The sequence below is a fragment of the Cynara cardunculus genome, assembly GCF_001531365.2.
Source record: "Cynara cardunculus var. scolymus isolate 2C chromosome LG 7, CcrdV1, whole genome shotgun sequence".
NCBI classification, from domain to species: domain Eukaryota; kingdom Viridiplantae; phylum Streptophyta; class Magnoliopsida; order Asterales; family Asteraceae; genus Cynara; species Cynara cardunculus.
The window spans coordinates 7,948,461-7,968,440 of NC_037534.1; the positions used below are offsets into that span (position 1 = coordinate 7,948,461).

The 19,980-nt window shown below is 32.9% G+C and overlaps 2 protein-coding genes across 2 annotated transcripts; one reads left to right on the forward strand and one right to left on the reverse strand.

Moving 5' to 3' along the window:
* The first annotated feature begins 1,445 nt into the window (after nucleotides 1-1,445).
* On the forward strand, nucleotides 1,446-6,216 carry LOC112515882 (pre-rRNA-processing protein esf1). The gene is made up of 7 exons (XM_025122842.1): nucleotides 1,446-2,129; nucleotides 2,236-2,313; nucleotides 3,120-3,361; nucleotides 3,517-3,679; nucleotides 3,823-3,951; nucleotides 4,149-4,858; nucleotides 5,840-6,216. The coding sequence occupies exons 1-7, from the start codon at nucleotides 1,515-1,517 to the stop codon at nucleotides 6,054-6,056; spliced, it is 2,154 nt and encodes a 717-aa protein (XP_024978610.1). The 5' UTR covers nucleotides 1,446-1,514; the 3' UTR covers nucleotides 6,057-6,216.
* Nucleotides 6,217-8,580: 2,364 nt separating this feature from the next.
* Nucleotides 8,581-12,035, reverse strand: LOC112515345 (aspartyl protease family protein 1-like). The gene is made up of 10 exons (XM_025122105.1): nucleotides 11,592-12,035; nucleotides 11,235-11,370; nucleotides 10,771-11,006; nucleotides 10,210-10,434; nucleotides 9,981-10,116; nucleotides 9,819-9,892; nucleotides 9,612-9,711; nucleotides 9,467-9,527; nucleotides 9,062-9,133; nucleotides 8,581-8,983 (listed from the first exon to the last, which is right to left on the reverse strand). The coding sequence occupies exons 1-10, from the start codon at nucleotides 11,891-11,893 to the stop codon at nucleotides 8,769-8,771; spliced, it is 1,557 nt and encodes a 518-aa protein (XP_024977873.1). The 5' UTR covers nucleotides 11,894-12,035; the 3' UTR covers nucleotides 8,581-8,768.
* Between the last annotated feature and the right edge of the window lie 7,945 nt (nucleotides 12,036-19,980).

Consider the following 19,980-nt stretch of genomic DNA (forward strand, 5'->3'; position numbering starts at 1 on the left):
TTGCAAAAAGTTAAGTGTGCGTAAGTAATATAGAAAAGTTAAGGGCCAAAATGTACATTTGCAAGAAGTTAAGTGTGCCTAAGTAAAATAGAAAAGTTAAAGGGTCAAAATGTACATAACAAGAAGTTAAGTGTGCGTAAGTAATATAGAAAAGTTATGGGGCCAAAATGTACATTTACAAAAAGTTAAGTGTGTGTAAGTAAAATTGAAAAGTTAAGGGGCCAAAATGTATATTACAAGAAGTTAAGTGTGTGTAAGTAATATAGAAAAGTTAAGGGGCCAAAATGTACATTTACAAGAAGTTAAGTATGCGTAGGTAAAATTGAAAAGTTAAGGGGCCAAAATGTACATTACAAAAAGTTAAGTGTGCATAACTAATTTAGAAAAGTTAAGGGGCCATAATGTACATTTGCAAAAAATTAAGTGTGCGTAAGTAAAATTGAAAAGTTAATGAGCCAAAATGTACATTCCAAAAGTTAAGTGTGTGTAAGTAAAATAGAAAAGATAAGGGGCCAAAATATACATTACAAAAAGTTAAGTGTGCGTAAGTAATATAGAAAAGTTAAGGGGCCAAAATGTACATTTGCAAGAAGTTAAGTGTGCGTAAGTGATATAGAAAAGTTAAGAGGCCAAAATGTATATTTACAAAAAGTTAAGTGTGCGTAAGTAAAATTGAAAAATTAAGGGGCCAAAATGTACATTACAAGAAGTTATGTGTGTGTAAGTAAAATAAAAAAGTTAAGGGGCCAAAATGTACATTGCAATAAGATAAGTGTGTGTAAGTAAAATATAAAAGTTAAGGGGTCAAAATGTATATTGCAAGAAGTTAAGTGTGTGTAAGTAAAATAGAAAGGTTAAGAGGCCAAAATGTATATTGCAAAAAGTTAAGTGTGTGTAAGTAAAATAGAAAAGCTAAGGGGCCAAAATGTACATTGCAAAGAGTTAAGTGTGTGTAAGTAAAATAGAAAAGTTAAGGGGCCAAATTGTACATTACAAAAAGTTAAGTGTGCGTAAGTAAAATAGAAAAGTTAAGGGCCAAAATGTATATTGCAAAAAGTTAAGTGTGTAAGTAAAATAGAAAAGTTAAGGGGCGAAAATGTACATTTATAAGAAGTTAAGTGTACGTAAGTAAAATTGAAAAGTTAATAGGCCAAAATGTATATTAGAAGAAGTTAAATGTACGTAAATAAAATAGAAAAGTTAAGGAGCTAAAATGTACATTATAAAAAGTTATGTGTGCATAAATAAAATTAAAAAAGTTAAGGGACCAAAATATAAATTAAAAGAAGTTGAAATAGATACTAATGAGAAAAATATAATGAATTATGCATTGTTATTCTAGAGAGTTTTTTTTCGGGGCAAATAACAACCGACTTGTAACCCGTTTTAAGATTGACCCGACTTGTTAAAATCTAGGGTTTATGTTTATTTTCCTGTTGCTAAACCCTTCTTCCATTCTTCTTTCCTTGTCTACTGATCGGAGACTTGTATCTCCGCCGGCGTGAAGGATCCCAATGGGTTCCAAAAACAAGAAGAATAAAAAGGCGCCAAAGGAAACTCCTGATGCTAACACGGCGGCGAAGGTTGCCGGCAATCGCGTGTTTGGCAGCGGTAACAAAGTGATTACGGACGAAAGATTCGCAGCGTCGCAAAAAGACCCTAGATTTCAGGATGTTCCGAAGCATAAAAATAAGGTGGCGATTGATTCGCGTTTTAGTCGTATGTTCACTGATAAGAACTTCTCTACTTCCTCGGCTCGTGTAGATAAGCGAGGCAGAGCTAAACAAGATGGCGATTCATCTCAAGATGCTCTTAAACACTATTACCGAATAGACAATGAAGAAAAAGAACAGAAAAAACAGCCTGAGGAGTCGGATGATGACGATGACGATGACATGGAAAGCGATGAAGAGAACAAAGAAAATGAGAGGAAGGAAGCTGAAAAGTTGAAGAAAGTTAGGGAGAAGTTGTCCAAATCCAAATCCAAATCAGAATCGGAGACGGAATCAGAATCAGAGTTAGAGTCCGAATCCTTGGGAGAAGAAGAAGATTTTAAGGATGATTGGACTTCCACAGATACGGATGAAGATGATGAAGCTTATCTAGAGGAAGAAAATGATGCTTTGCAGGTAAATTCCAATTACAATCTTCGTGTCATTATTGGTTGAGAAAAATAATTATACTGATTTACTATTGCGGTTTGATATGAAATATTTGGAACTTCAATGGAGATAGCTGGAGGAGAATGTACCTGAAATTGACAAAGAAACTCACAGGCTCGCTGTTGTTAATTTGGACTGGAATCAAGTTCAGGTGAGTAAGATTCTTGGTCTATTTACATTCACTTTAAGCAGAATCAAGAGCTGTTGATTGGTTATGCAGAACCACTAGGGTGTCACAGGGATACAATACCTCTGTAATAATCTCAGTATTTGTTAAACTTGACTTTCCGCTGTGACTTTTGAGACGAGCGTGGATGGACTTTATGTTATTAGAATATTATGGATTTTGGGTTGTTACAAGAGGCAGTTTGGTCTTTCTAGAAATCATGGATAGATGACAATCCAGAGATTATAGTTTAGAAATTAGGGCTAATATTTATCAAGTAGAATGCAAGTCTTGTGTCTGCAAGGGAGAAAGGAGGCAAGAAGATCAAACCAATTATTGTTCTTGATGGTTTAGACAATTATGGGTGTACGAAATTAAAATTAAAACATGATATGGCTTATATGCTCTTGTTCTATATATAGTATACTCTATATGTACTGCAGTACTGGTTTGTATATAGTAAATGTTACTCCAGTCAGCTCATTGATGCTTGTTATCTTTTGCTTTTATATTATATACTACCTCCATCAGAAATTTAGGTTTCATTATGATTTTCAAATCTGTAATGGATGAAGATAATTTCTCTTTTTTATTGTGTTCAGTTTTGGACTTAAAAAATATTAGATATACATATAGTCGTATATCAAAGGAACCCTTCCTTTGTCTTTTGGAATCACTCCTGGTGTACACGTATGATATATTCGTATTTGTGCATCCTTATGCTTGCAACATACTTGGTCTATGTATGGTTGTATTTGCCCCTAAAGATAGTACTTGTGTTTCTTTTGTAGGCAGTTGACTTGTTTGTTGTGTTAAGCTCGTTTCTGCCAAAATCAGGGCAGATTTTATCTGTGTCTGTATATCCATCTGAGTTTGGACTCAAGCGAATGGAAGAGGAGGCAGTGCGTGGTCCAGTTGGTTTATTTGATGATGAGGATGGGAAAAATACGAAAAATGATGATAACGACGATAGTGATGATGACAGTGAGATAGACAATGAGAAGTTGCGGGCTTATGAGCTAAGCAGGTTAAGGTAATTGAATCTTGATTAGAAAAAGGCTTATGTCATGCGTACTGATTTTTAATACTTTTTTCATCTGATATTAGTAGTTTGATAAATTCTATGCATCGACATCAAGAGTAGATGTCATAGCACTTTCTTAACTTTGAGTGTTCTTCTCGTATCAGGTACTATTTTGCAGTGGTAGTATGCGACTCAATTGCTACCGCTGATTACCTTTACAAAAGCTGCGATGGCATTGAGTTTGAAAGGTCCTCAAATAGGCTGGATTTGAGGTTTATCCCAGACTCCATGGAGTTTACACATCCTGCACGTGATGTTGCTACTGGAGTAATGTTATACAATTTGTTTTGCTTTTTATTTGCATATAAATACTCATCAAGTTATTTTGGAATATATAATTTTTATATTTATCCATCTGGTTTGGGAAAAATTTCGACATTGGTTGACAGTTCCATCTATTTTTGTCTCAGGCTCCAGCGAATTATGAAGGTATAGATTTTCAGACTCGAGCATTGCAACTCAGCAAAATTGATCTTACTTGGGATGAGAATGAACCCCAGCGTTCCAAGAAGCTTAAAAGGAAAATTAATGTTGACCAGGTATGAAAAAGGTGTTACAAAGAAGGTGTTTAATATTATCTTTTTTTTGTGGCAAAATGTAGCATCCTCAAAAGGTTTATCATTGCTTCCCCCCTTGCGGTGTACAAACCTGCTGCAGTTTAATGGAGTCCATGAACATTGATTAATGATTCTTACTATTCCACATGTATTCTGATACCATTTCTATTTTCTTGAAGGAATCCGAGTATGTTAAGGATGAACTTGAATTAAAGGAATTCCTTGCTTCAAGCGAGAGTGAAACTGATGAAGATGAGAATGATGTTGATGGTGGCAATAAGCCTGGGAAAAGACAGAAAACCGATGCATACCGTGCTCTTCTCCAGTCTGGGGATGGTTCTGATGAGGATGAAGATGACGATGGAATAGATATGGAGGTGACTTTTAACACTGGCTTAGAGGATCTAAGCAAAAAAATTCTGGAAAAGAAAGATAAAAAATCAGAAACCGTTTGGGATGCATATCTTCGCAAAAAGAAAGAGAAAAAGAAAGCTAGGAAGAATAGATCCAAGAATTCATCAGATGATGAGAGCGGTGGTTCTGATGATGAACCGGTTGAAGAACCTGGTGACTTCTTTACAGAAGAATCTGCTCCAAAGAAAAAGGTGTCGGGTGATAGAAGAGGTCAAGAAACCAAAACAGGGTTAGCAGGTGAAGAAGCTGCAGCAAGTAGAGCAGAACTCGAATTGTTACTCGCAGATGATGATGGCGGAGATGCTAATGTGAAAGGATACAATTTGAAACGTAAAAGGTCTAAAGGGAAGAAGGGAAAACAAGAAGCTATAGATGAAGGGAAGATACCGACCGTTGATTATGATGATCCTCGGTTTTCATCTCTCTTTACCAGACCAGACTTTGCTTTGGACCCAACTGATCCTCAATTCAAAAGGTACATTTCTTTTTCTTGCGGTTTTCATGCAGTCTTATTCCTCATTTAAATTGACTTTCTACAGTAATTTGTAGGGTGATGGATTGCAGAAGCCATATATCTATCGATAACATTAGTTCCTATTTATTTTGGTCATTGACATTTTCATATCGTTGGTCGTATATATGTGGGTGTGAGAAGCAAGAGTGATTGTGGTTCTAATTTAAGAAACATAGATGAGACCCATAAAATAGAGAACCACAAAATGACAAATACAAATGAATTTGGCTGAAAAGCTAGCCGTTGGCTGATAAACTAGTCATGTGTGGTAAAAGTTGGTTGATAAGCTAGATAACAATGTAAAATGATAAAGGAAAATATAAGGGTCATCTATGTAAAATATAAGAGACATAGTTGGAAAAAGTTAAAAGGCTCCAATAAGCTATCTGAAGAAGCTTTTCGAAAAGCTAGTTTATGGCTTATCAATTAGGAGTTTTCAATTGGTTGAAAAAATAAGCTAGCTTTAGACTTGTATTATGACAACTTTAATCATGGATGCTCCTGCAAAATTGTCCTATTGGAAAGGGGGTTTAGTTTCACAACATAATCGTAGGTTCAACCACAAGGGTGGTGCCTGATTGGTTTGAGCTTGGCTCCAAAGGTCAAAAGTACCAGGAGGTCCCAGGTTCAAATCCAAGAAGGAATAAAAGTCCCCTTGTGGCCGCGGTGGTTCAAATGCGGTGACTCTGGGCTATCTGCAAAGCAGGTGGTCGTCCTGGGATTAGTCAGCTCGTATAGCGGGTTGGATATCCAGGTTAATCAAAAAAAGAAAATCTCAGGTTCAAATTCCCACCCTGCCCTATGACACCATGATGGTTGATTGGCCATGGGGGCGGTACGGTGGGGCACTATCTTTCTTTTTTGATGATTTGATACCTTGTTATATTGACAAGCTCGTGTTGAATTTGTGTTTTGATACAATATTTCTGTGTGGTGGTACAGGAGTGCGGCATATGCACGACAGGTGGTTCATAAGCAGCATAAGGGTGAACCCGAAGAGAAGGGACGTGAAGGTAATGTAGTAGGAGTTGAGGCGGATAAAACGGATTCAAAGAAAGATAAGCATGAGATGTCATTGTTACTGAAGTCGATTAAAATGAAATCGAAACAAGTGCCGTTGCCTTCTGATGGTAAGAAATCAAGAAGGAAAGGGAAATAATTGCACAAAATAATCTAGAGAGAAATGTTGTTTTTGTAAGGTCCGTTTTCATTCCTTTTCATGTTATATTTTTAAAGTTTCGTATTCCTCAAATATGTATCGGGTTCTTGCGTTTTCGAGACACAATATTTGGTATAATGTGAATTGACGTTTTCATTTGTTGGTTGAAGTTTACGAAAACTATCATATACAAGAAAAAGGGTCTTTGGCCCGTAACATTCCAATTTTTTTGGAGGTTTAATCAAATGTGAGGAGTGTATCAGTATTTGTCGTATATGATATATACTTAGAACAAGAGTGAATCCAAGGGTCCATAGAGTAGCAATGCACAAGGTGTTGGTTTTGGGGTACCAAGTTAGGGGTTATTTGTTTACTTTTTAATAGTTCCATTAAGAGGTAATTTCTGAATCGCTAAGAGGTGAATCTTGTTTAGCAAAAAAGAGTCTTGTCTCTTAATGGTTTTAAAACTCTCTGAATGATTTTGTATCTTGGGTCTCTTTTAACCATTCTGCACCTTAATTTCATTCTGAATAATTACCAAACAATTATATTTCATTTTGTACTATATTATAAGAGTCTTTTAATCATTCGGACTACTTAATCATTCTGCATCAAAACATTCAGCAACTGCCAAGTTTTTGGTGTAAATAATTAGCAAATGGTTTGGTGTGATAGATTAAGAGGCTCTCATGATATGGTGCAAAACGAAATATAATTATTTGTTAATTATTTACAACAAAATTAAGGCGTTGAATGGTTAAGGAAGACCTATGATACAAAATTATTCAGAGGGTTTTAGAACCATTAAGAGACAGACTTTCTTTTGCCAAACAAGATTCACCTTTTAATGATTTAAATGTTGCCTCTTAATGAAAATATTAAGAAATAAACAAACAACCCCGTAGTAAGTCCAAGTAAGCAAACCATAAATTCTTCTAATCTATACTATATTATAAGGCATTTGACAAAAACTCTTAAAAACTATTTTTTATGAATGAAGTACTGTTCATCGATGCATATTACTTAAAAATTCAAGATTGCGAGTGATTTTGTGTAAGTACAATTTATCAAAGCTTCATTTTTAAATTCGTATAACTAACTGCAGATAAATATAATAAAAAAATACAGGATAAACATCTATTTTAAATATAGAAAATCAAAAATATAATTAAGATAATCATTAAATTTTTATAGAATATTTAATTATTATCGTTATAAAAATTATATTATTAAATCAAAAATAAATTACTTTATTATTAGACATAAATTAAATTATAATAAAAATTGAATTAAAGAAGTTACACAAAAAAAAATGAAAAATCTATATTATATTATAAAGCATTTGACAAAACTCTTAAAAACCATTTTTTATACATGAAATACTGCTTAATGATGCATATTATTAAAAATTCAAGATTACAAGTAAATTTACGTAAATATAACTTATTAAAGTTCTATTTTTAAATCCGTGTAACTAACTGCATAATTTTAAATATAGAAAATCTAAAACATAATTAAGATAATCATTAAGTTCTAAAAAATGCTTAATTATTATCTTGATAAAAAATTATATCATTAAACCAAAAATAAATTACTTTATTATTAAATCTAAATTAAATTATAATAGAAAAAATGAATTAAAGAAATTACACCAAAAAACCGAGAAGTATTAAATAGTTAATTGATATTAATATCCATATAATTTTTTTCAAATTTGTATGATATGTTCAAATTTATATTTCATTCAAAGATAAAAACATTGTTGCTTTCTCAAAACCCCATAAAACCGTATTATATCGATAAAGACAAAAGCTAAAAGCTAAACATTAAAATCGAGATATATCTCGATGCATTGCACGAGTACCCTAGTAATAGTAATTCGAATCCCTCCAAAAATGGATATAATTTAACTCCATGCTCTAAATTTTTGATGATTCAAAAATTTTCGTATTGGAAACAGAGGTTAAGATAGGTATATATAGGCAAATGTGACAACCCTTAAAGCTTTCACGATTTCATGGTGGTTGCGACAATTTTCAGTATCTTATATGACGGTCAACTGTTGCAACAATCACCATTGAAGCCAACTGTCATCAAAGGCGATGCTTCTGGAGTGTTCCATGAATGCAGCCCCTAATGTGAACCATCGTGACTTTTCATGAACAGGCGTCACTACCGAACCGTTGCGTTTGTTCGACGACAAACCTACCAAACTATCGCAAGTGTTACAGGCCGTCGCTAATGGACCTATCGAAAATAAAATTTGAATGCGTGTGTGCGAAGTGCTCCATCAAAGCGCTACATTGCAACAGCCCACAGTCGCGCATGTGTAAGGATGCGATGCACCCTATGGCTAGTGAGATATAATGGCTACTCAAGGACTTCGAAGTTTTTCATCATAACACATCCCCGGACATCGCTGAAAACCCCGTGTTCCATGAACGTACCAAACACGTCAGAAATCAACAGCTACTTTGTTCGTGAACGTGTGACGATTCCACCCTCGAAACAAATTGAACTATGCTTTATTAAACGTAAACCGATGTTTTATTAACCGTAAACTGTAATTCGTCTCGACAAACAAAACTATCATATTTACATCAAAACTAAATAAGAATCGTAAAGTAGCTCTGTATGTATCATGATTCTATACTATATCGTATATACTACACTGCGCCATCATCGTACAATATGAACGTAACTCTTTAAAAATCACATGAAAAAAATCGTTAGAATAGAGGCCACGACTATGAAATGCGTGTATGATAACCTCTTCAGCCCCGATGCCATGCTTCCTGGCTGAGCCTGTCTCGACCTTGGCGATCTGTTCCTTGCTGTTGCTTCAGGTCCAACAGACATAGCCGGTGACCCACTAGGGGACACTCGTGGGCTTATCGGGAGCGTGTTCGATTCTATAGCGTCGTAACCTGAACATAGATTCACGATCATCGTTAATCATCTAAAAACGCAATAGGAAATGAACAAGAGCGTCGAGATTTACTCACAATTAGAAGCTTTCCAACCCAAAATGTTCTTTTCACGATCAAACACTACTCGATATCCCGTCATAAAGTTCTCTGAAGAAAAATACCGAAATATTTGTCAGATTCTCAGAAACAAAAAACGATCGACGTCAAGAGGATGATGCTAGCATGCTCCTAGAACGATGTTGCTCCGTCCATTTCAAAATAAACTTTCACGATGACACGGTTTCAGAAATGTATAATTGCACTTTCTAATTAACTAAATGACTATTTTACCCTTAATAATATCAAGGGTAAAATTGGAAAAAATATGCACTCACTTGAGACAAACTAAAATAAAAATGTAGACATTTATTTTAGTACAGAGGAAGTGACGTGTATAGGAAGGAAACGTTCATGAAAGAGTGATCAATGATCGTTACTTACGCCCAATGATATTTACGTCCTCACTTTTGGCAATCCCCAAACAGACCACCGTCCCGCCCCCCTACGTAACCACAACGATAACGAAATTAGAATTCAAACGAGTTAAACTAAGATGCAAGTGAAAAAAAACACCTCTCGTTCTTACTTCAAGAGGAACAAAGACGAGTGGATCGGTGACGGAAAACTGGTCTCCTCCTCTCATCGTTAAATTCAGCAATGGTGCTTGGACCGTCTGCTGGTTCGGACTGCACAAAAACTCATATTAGACTTCCCTTTCTAAACCAAAAACCACACTACACATTAGGTCATATATGTATTAAGCTTTCTGGATGGATTAAGCTATACTACTGACCTGATATCATAGCAATACTCGAAGGGGAGATCGGAACTGGGCTGACTCCGCGTCTCTTCCGTCTGTGAAGCAAACTGCAAAAGGCACGCAACTCTACTAAGTACCGGAAAATCAAGAAACAAGAAGATTACTCTACACAACACAACACGACTAATTACTTACACTTTCGCTAATAATCGTGTATACGGGATCGTTCAGATACGTGAACGAGGTACCGGTGTCGAAAATCGCGCTGAAATCAATGTCAGTAACGTTGTCTCCCACGACCGTTTGTGTCATGCTGATGTTATAAGTTCGACTGCCACAAAAATTCAAGAAACAGAAAAAGTCAGATACTTTTATAATCGAACGAATTACTTCCCAACTTCACAATCGATTAAAATCAGCTTACTGAGGTGTATCGAGGTTCAACGGTGTTTCTCCTTGATCCAAGCTGCCTTTATCTCCGAAATTGATCCTTCCTGCACCATCAGAGCTGAAGCACATGGAGAAGGAGTTGGCCGTAAGACCGCTGCTGGCTAGAATGCTAGGGACCGATAAGTTCTCCATGCCAAGCCCAAACAGACCGTTAGGGGCTGCACCATCTAAAAACGAGCCAGTTTGGATGATTCCACAGCTGCAATGAATTACGATGAGCATATATAACAAGAGTATAATACGGTTCTGGTATGAAATTTGACCCAAAACTCAGTGTTCATATCTTTTTCTTGAATGATCCAAATGATACACTTTGACTTTTGAGGTCAAAATCACCGAACTCTAAACGTAATTGGCTACACGAACACTTCAAATTTTTGAACGATTATCATACGTATGACGAATCCATAACGAATACGACCAATAAATAACTCGCGGTATAAAATTCGTAAGAAGATTAGTTAACATATTCTAATATTCGATAAGCTAAGTTTGACTTCAAAAGTCAACTGTCCTATAAGGCATAGAAACATACCCAAACTTGATCTTTGCATCTACAGCTTTCATTGAACTATCTTCCGTTGTCAAATGTAAAGTATCCTCTATCAAGATTCCGGTGGATGACGTATTGCTCGAAAGATAATTGACTTGATACGGACAAATATCGGGTCTAGCAGAGCATTGTTTCCGTAGTCTGCACGAGCTACTATCGCACGGGACTCTCTTGCTCGTGGACGATGTGTTAGGGCTGTATATATTGAAATCAAGTTGCTGCGCGTAGAAAAACGATCATATCAGCTTAAATCTACGTTTTCTTTAAACCAAACGAAACCAGTATATCGCACAGAGAGTAAGGTCTAGGGATAAGATGTACACAGAACTTACCGCTACCCAGAAGGTTTCACATCTATTTTCATTAAACGAATCTAAAGATTCGAGGTTCGATTCAAAAGCAAGTTGACTTTCTTGAAGTGAAAAGATTCATAAGGAAACACATACCCTTCCGGTTCTTGTGACCAAGCCCTTCACGCAGCTGCGACAATCGCAGGGTATCCAAAACAGGTCGCTCCCGGTGTCGAGTGCCACCAGAAACCACAAACTCGGATTACCGACCGAAACATTCGCGTAATGCAAACTGCAGATTTCCCGCAAAATATTTCAAGAATTATGCATACAGAAATCAAAGAAAACACCGAAATTTGGTATGAACAATAAGAGATTTGCTTTCTTCTTCTATTCTGTTCTTTAATTTGATAGATACCCAATTTATGAACAGAATCCCCAATTCAAATTTATGAACAAAAACCAGGAACCAATTAGAAACACAAATTCAATAAGAAACGATTGAAGCCTTACAATCCGAGAGAAGGAAGCTGGTAAGTATCATTGCCATCAATAAACGCTAACGAGGATTCAACGGTGCCGGCGCCGGCGAGACGGCGGCCATGGAAGATACGGTCACGATGGGCCATAGCAGTGTAATAATCGACTGAACCCATCTGCGGCAAGTGACGATCATCAATATCCAAAATCCCCTTCACTGGATCAGAGTATCTATGATGTATATCGAATCCAAAAGTCCCAAAAGCATCAATCAATCTTGAACCCAAAAAAATCAATCCAACCAATACCAAAATCAAATTACACCCAAAACCCATATCAATAATCAAAGAGAATTCCAAGGGAGCGAATCTTCAACAAAAAAATGAAAGAACACCCAATTGGAAATTCTCTTTATACCTGAACAACTATCAAACACTAGAAAGCAATAGATCTATATATATGTATAATGCGTATCATGTATGTATATGTTATATATATATATATATGTAGAGAGAGAGGAAAAAAGGGAGTAGAGAGAGAAGATTCAGTTGCTACAAGTATAAGGTAAAAGGCGAAAAGAGGTGGTATATCTCTTTTGCGGTCTCTGTCACGAGTATGAACACGAAAGCAGTTGTTTTTTTTCTACTTTTTGCGGGAGACTTGGAAAACGACGCCATGTCGACTCGCCCATTTTCCTTATAATTCCTTTAAATTGTATATTAAAGTAAACTTTGAGATCTTGTGGGACCAATAATTTTTCGTAAAATTTATAAGATTAATTCTCAATTTTTGGATTAGATCTATAATTTAATAATTTAAACATTCATAAATGCTACAAGATTTCTTAATAATTACTAAATTGTCACCGTACAATTTAGACCGTCTGATCATTAACTTATAAAGTTAATTAATGAACATAAATTGGTCTTACGAGTCTCACGAAATACATTTGGTCTCACGTAAACCCAACTCTATTAAAGTATTAAGAGTGTATTTATAGTTATACCATTACCAGGTTCACTTTATTAAGCAGTTTAATAAAGTGTCGTTTACTAAACGCTTACTCGGTAGATGTTTATCGGGTAATTTTCCTCACCGGACGAATATAGCAAGACCCAAGAATCATACATGGTAAGAGCGATGATAAGGATAGAAAGTCTTACCCGATAAGTGAGGGTAACAACTCTTACTCGGGTAAACGCTTACTATGTATATTGTTGCACACGATACGCGCTTACCGAGTAAGTATTTAGATAAACATCCCCTAAGATTAACTGAGAACGATAAATTTATTCGAGTAATTTGTTTATTATCTTGGTAATAATTTAATGATATATAAATTAACTAATTTAGTAAAGTTTTTAGTAAAAATACTGTTTTTTTTTAAACATGTTTCTTCTAATTAAAAAATGTTTCATCTATACAGATAGATTAATTCATACAAACAACTTTACGTATATATGACTGAATAAAAACCCAACCAAACAACCATATGTTATAAATTGTAAATTGAAAATTAAAAAATTAATATTTAGTGATTATTTTTTTTAGAAATAAATTTCCAAAAATTATGTTTTTTAATATTTAAAGAAGGATAAAACAAGAATATTTTAGAAATTGAAATTCTTTAGTAATTTGTATTTAATGTTTTATAAATTGTATTTTTTTTTAAATTAAATTTTTTAAAAATATATATATTTAATAGATTCTTCAAAATTTCTGCAAAATTTCATTGGACCTTATAACATTTATTTTATTATTAAAATATTTCATTCACCTAATAAAATTATATTCCTTTTTTAAAAATACTAATTTGAAGTTCCTTATCTGTTGGAGATGCTCTTACACTCCCTCTCCTACTTTCTACATTTCGGAGAATCTGTTGGAGCAAAAAAAATGCTTAAAATCCCCAAAATCTTAATTTTCTCTATTTTGGAGAATCTGTTGGAGATGTTCTAAGAAAACAAAATCTTACATGGTTTATAATAATAATATAGATAATGATAAACGGTTTTGTTTTTTAAACGAAAATTTTAAAATAGAATTAAGTTATGAAACTAGCTTGTAAGTCTTGTTTGATTTTGAAGTATCGAAGTTAGGTTACAGTTTGTGACAAATTAAACTGAACAATTTGGTTCATCTGTATACGGGTTTTAGGCTGGAGACATTTAATGTTACAGGCTTACGAGAGATTAAATTTTACATTTTATCTGTATCAAGTTTTTGATAATTTAATAAATTGGTTTGTAACTATGCTGAACGAGTTTGGCTGTATAAGTTGTGACAACATTAAATCATACTGATAGTCAAACAAATCCAACAGTATCAAATTAAAGCCCGAAGCTCGATCTTGAAAAATATGGTCAAGAATCGAGAATTTAGTGAATTGGAAGAAGATGAATTCAAGGTCATTTCAGTGTTAATTTATTATCTGATTAATTTATAACATGTGTTTAATTTATTAGTTACAACTTCCTGAATAAACCACTTTCACTAATCTCAAACAAAAACTGGAAAAATCCAAAAAAGTCCAGTTGTTTTTTTATAGACATTTTTTAAACAGATAAATCATTACACTTATTGAAACTGGATTATCTCATCCATCAGACCTATAAACGATTATCGTGGTAAAATCGTAGAAAAAATCCATCAAACTTTCACATTTTGAGAAGGTACCTAAACACTTACCTGATAAGCATTTACTGGTAAAATTTCATACTATCACTTACTTATTAAGTAAGATTTTATTCACTAAAACGCATCGTATGCAAAAATTTAATCCGATAAGCGCTAACCATGTTAAGAGTGGTCGCCCTCACTTACCGGGTGAGACTTTGCTTTCGCTCTTACCGGGTAAGATTCTTAGTCTTATCATGATCATAGATGTTGTTTAGATGTTAAACCAATGAAATCAATGAAAAATTGTTTTATATGGTATTTTTAATACAAATATGCTCGGTCCAACTTCAGAAGACAATACAATGCAATGCTAATGCGCTTACATAGTCACTCAACTTCAAAAAAAATACCAAAATACAAAACAAAATATGTTCCTAAATCCGAACTCATTGACTAGTAGAGTTCAAAAACCGAAGCACATAGGATCATCTCATATGAGGTGGCAATGCAAACAGGACCTTCACCTTGGCTTGATCATTATAGCAAATGTCAAAGAGCTTTATCGACATCGGTTCGAGATATGCCAATACTAAGAAGTTCATCAATGATTTCTTGTATCTTCTCATTACTCAAAGAATCAAATTTATTAGCATGACTCAAACATTGGTAGCAATAGCAGGTTGTGATGCCATTTTGCCCTAAATAGACATAAACTTGGAATGGTTGATGAATTAGAAGGAGATCCTTGTGATGCCATTTGATCTACAAAAACATATGTGAACCTACTGATCCTAACCCCTCTTAGTGATTTGATAATGACCTTATGTATTTAGTGATAAATTCTATGTTAAAGTTTTATCTGAAAGCACACCAGCGACTGGGAGTGTTCAATGTTCGTTGTTATTCTAATTGATGTTTAGAACCTAAGTTTTCTCGAAAGACAAAACTTGATACGTAAGATTCCGAATCAGTTAGGGAGAGGTCACTGAGGACTTCTTCAGTTATCATCGATCACTTCAAGGGAGAGGTCACTTCAGTTATCATCGATCATTTAATGTTTAGAACTTAAGTTTTCTCAAAAGACAAGACTCACATCAAAGAAACTTCAGCAATATCGAAGAAGTAGTTGATGATAAAAATAGAGATAATTTGAGTGGCATTCAGGGATATACCCTATATGAAGATATGCTAATATTTTACTCAAATGATTACCGATAACTGAAGAAGTCCTCAATGACATATCCCTAGCTAATTCAAGATATTGTGTATCAAGTTTCTGTCTTATTTCCCTTGTACAAGTCAAAACCCACATACTTCAATCTGACAAAGGTACGGTACAATATGTTTTACTGTTCCCTTTCATGCTCACCAACTCCCTGAAACACTATTCATTAGCGGCCCAAGTCTGCTTTGCTTTTGGACAAGAAGTACCTATGAGCCACTCTACTTCTGACATGTGGATTATACCTGCTACATGTATTTAATGCACATGGTATAAATAGCTGAGAAGACTCTCTTTCTCACTACGGTGGCTATCTTCTTCTTCTTTGCTCTTATCTTCTCTCTAAGTGTATCATGTGCAAAAACCTTTGTGTTTTCTCTACTTTGTTCTTCAAAGATTCTCAATGCTCTAAGCTTCAAAGTAAGATTGTTTAGATTAGGTTAACTTCTTTTCTTATTCAACAACAGTCTGTAAATTCAAGTATATTGATTCTTCTTCTTAATCAATAAAAGAATATGTTTGTATTCAATTCCCCATTCTACAAACTGTTACAGCCTTTTTAACACCCTTAGGACCAACAGAACCAACACTAGTGAAAACAGAACCCAATAATAAAAACAAACTATAGATCTAACAAATATCTTAAGATGGTTGTTTGAATGTTCGTGAGAGATTCCATAGTAGTTCTAAAAGTTGGCACCAATATTATGATCGGAGACACCACCAAAACATGGTAATAACAAAGTTTATCGGACAAAATTTAATCACAAAATTATTGAACAAGGGTAGAACTCACTCTCAATTTTGGTTCTAATCACAAGTGATGAATGTTAATCGAGAAGAAAAAACGACTTATCTAATTTTGGCATATTCTCTTGATATAGGGGGTGTTTGGGATTGCTTATTTAAAACAACTTATGTTTTTTTGTAAAAGTGCTTATTAACGTATGTGGTATTAAACCGGAGTTAAATAAAACAGAGTTAAAATTGTAAACTGGTAATAAGCAGTTTTTCATAAGTCATGAAGAATTAACTTATCAAAAACAACTTATTACATGTTTGGCACCGGTATAAGCAGTTTTTTTTTCTTATCCAAACACCAGAAAACAGCTTATCATCAGTGCCAGACTGAAATAAGTTAAAAAGCAGTTTTTTTTTCTTATCCAANGAAATAAGTTAAAAAGCAGTTTTTTTTTCTTATCCAAACACCAGAAAACAGCTTATCATCAGTGCCAGACTGAAATAAGTTAAAAAGCAGTTTTTATAAGCAATCCCAAACACCCCCATAGTTGAAATTTTTTTATATCAAATAATTCCACTGTATGATTTCGATATCAAGTAATCCATTTGTATTTCGTATGATTGAATCTGATGTATCTTACACTGTACATGTGCTCTGCACGTCTTTGTGACTGTTGTCGTGTGAAGTTGACGTCTTCTATTAGGTAAAATGTATGCATCATATGTTACAGAAAGAGAAGAAAGAATAATATATATGAAACTTTCTTTAAAAATTCATCAACATTTATTTAATAAATACTGATAATTAATTATCTTCTTAATTAACAAAACTAATACAGGAATCAGATAGAATTTTTAGGAATGAAAATTGATGGCAACGGTATAGAACTTCAAAGCCACATCTTGTAAATAATTAATTCATTTTCTAATAAATTAATAGATAAAAAACAAGTACAAAGTTTTTTAGGAATACTTAATTATGCGTCTGATTTTATTAAAACTTTGGCCGTGTTAAAAAAACTCTTCCAAGTAATAACATTAATTATCTTAAATTGATAATGTAAATCTCACATATCTTATAATATTTTATGTTTTACTTACATGTCATTTTTTTTATTAACTTGGATATCCAACTCGCTATGCGAGCCGACTAATTCCAAAGCGACCATCTACTTTGCAGATAGTCCGAAGTCACCACATTTGAACCTTTGTAGCCACAAGTAAATTTTTATTTTTTCTTGGATTTGAACCTAAAACCTCCACATACTTATGATCTTTAGAGTCTAACCCAATCAAACACCACCCTGATGGTTATTACATGTCATTATTATAATCGCGTCTAGAAAATCGATGTTATGAAATTAATTTCACATGGAATTCAAATCAATTACGCATTTATTTGACTAAAATTTCGCATTAATGGTTAAATACTTCTCCACGTGTTGAAATTTACGCGTGTGATTATCATGAGGCTCTTATAATAATAGAAAGGAAAATATCTACGTTTATCCTACAAAATATTAAAAATAATAATAATTAAATATCTGTTTTAAGATAAGTGTGTCATCGTCTAAAGAATATGGTGGTCTAGGTAGATATAAACATATTAGAAATAGACTAGAAGGGTACTCGTGCAATACATCAAGACACATTTCGATTTCAATGTTTCGTTTTATTTTTCATCTATGTCGATATAATACGATTTTATGTACTTTGAGAAAGCGATAATATTTTTATTTTTGAATAAAATAAAATTTTGAAAATATCATATAAAATTTGCAAAAAGTATATCAATATTAATATTAAATTAACTATTTATAAGTACTTGTTTGTGTATTTTTTTTAATTCAAAATTTTTATTATAATTTAATTTAATGTAACGAAGTAACTTAAATTAGGTTTAATAATATATTTTTTATAAAGATAATAATTAAGTATCCTGTTAGAATTCAATAATTATCCTAGTTATATTTTAGATTTTTTATATTTAAAAATAAGATGTTTATCTTCTATTTGATTATGTTTATTCRTAGTTAGTTACACGAATTCAAACATAAAGCTTTAATAAGTTGTACCTATACACAATTTACTTGTAATCTTGAATTTTAAGTAATATGCATCAATAAACAGTACTTTATGTATAAAAAAAGTTTTTAAGAGTTTTTATCAAATATTTTAATAATATAAATTATAAATAACTAGAAGAGTACTCATGTAATACAGCGACATACATCTTCATCTTAATGTTTTGTTTTGTTTTGTTTTTTGTCTCTATTAATATAATACGATTTATGTGGTTTGAGAAAATTAATATTTTTACTTTTGAATAAAAATAAATTTGAAGACATCATAAAATTTTTAAAAAATATATCAATATTAACATCAAATTAACTATTTAAAAGTTCTCATTTTTTTGTACAATTTCTTTAATTCAATTTCTTATTATAATTTAATTTAGATCAAAAAATGAAGTAATTTGTTTTTGGCATAACAATAATTTTTTTATAAAGATCACGATTCTGTTAGAACTCAATGATTATCTTAATTATATTTAAATTTTTTATATTTAAAATGAGATGTTTATCCCGTATTTGATTATGTTTATCTGCAATTAGCTATACGAATTCAAAAATGGAACTTTAATATATTGTACTTACGCAAAATTACTTGTAATCTTAAATTTTAAGTAATATGCATCAACAGACAGTACTTCATGCATAAAAAATAGTTTTTAAGAGTTTTTGTCAAATGTTTTATAATATAGTATAGATATCTTGTAACTTGTAACTCATCCCTACATAAAAGGCATATGATTAATGAAAAATATATATTCTTTCTCTTTATTCTATAACTAATATATCGTAATTGATTTGTTACGTCGTGTTCATTTAATTAAGGTTTTAATTAATATTTTGAATTGATTATTTTATTTAATATTCAAATGATTATCATATTTATAGATCTTTATTTATAGTTTTTTATTTTATTATTAATTTTTGAAAGTATATGTTTGAGTTTTAAAATATCACCATATTATAATTTATGGTATGAACGAATATGATGATTTCATATGGATGTATTTTTTATATGTTACCACCTGATTCACGTATTGTTTTTGTATGTTTCTTAGTTTATAGGATTGCAAAATATATGATAATATATATACTTTTATGAAGTTAATATTGATTCCGGAGATCAAAAAATCTCAAATGAATTATGTGCATATGAGTCGATGGACAGATCATATATACTCATTGATGATATATCATATATAGTGTTGCTCATAAGATGATAGAGCATGATGACATTGAATCATGCTCAGTTGAAAAATGTTAATGAAGAGCAAATATGGCCTAAGTGAAAAGAAACAATCCAGGAAAATTATACTACCATGAACGGGTATTTGGTTAGTTAGTGCTAACCCACTAAGTATAAAGCCTGTAGGACATAGATAAATCATTTGTCAAAAAGTTTAATAAGAATAATTAAGTCATGATATATAAGGTTTCCCTTTGGCACAAAGTTTCTCACAACGCCCTGGATTGACCACGAGAAGACTTACTCTATTGTGATGGACGTTATAACGTTCTGTTAACTTAGTAGTTTCCAAAGGATTGAAAATGCAGCTCATGGATGTGGTTATTGCGTATCTCTACGAGGATCTAGATTCATAGATATATAAAAGTGTTTGATAACATTACTTTACCCAAATCAAGTAACTCTAAACCACGGAGTGGGTTTGCAATAAAATTGAAACGTTCACTTTATAGATTAAAACAATCTAAGTGGACGTGGTATATCAGTCTAGGTGAAGACTTGATTCGGAAGAGATATAAGAAT

Coding starts and splice junctions, on each gene's coding strand:
- LOC112515882 (XM_025122842.1), top strand. CDS start 1,515: ATGGGTTCCAAAAACAAGAAGAATAAAAAGGCGCCAAAGGAAACTCCT. Junction 2,130..2,235: donor AAGAAAATGATGCTTTGCAG/GTAAATTCCAAT, acceptor CAATGGAGATAG/CTGGAGGAGAATGTACCTGA. Junction 3,362..3,516: donor TATGAGCTAAGCAGGTTAAG/GTAATTGAATCT, acceptor TTCTCGTATCAG/GTACTATTTTGCAGTGGTAG.
- LOC112515345 (XM_025122105.1), bottom strand. CDS start 11,893: ATGGGTTTTGGGTGTAATTTGATTTTGGTATTGGTTGGATTGATTTTT. Junction 11,371..11,591: donor CAGCTTCCTTCTCTCGGATT/GTAAGGCTTCAA, acceptor GGAAATCTGCAG/TTTGCATTACGCGAATGTTT. Junction 8,984..9,061: donor GGGTTGGAAAGCTTCTAATT/GTGAGTAAATCT, acceptor ATCTATGTTCAG/GTTACGACGCTATAGAATCG.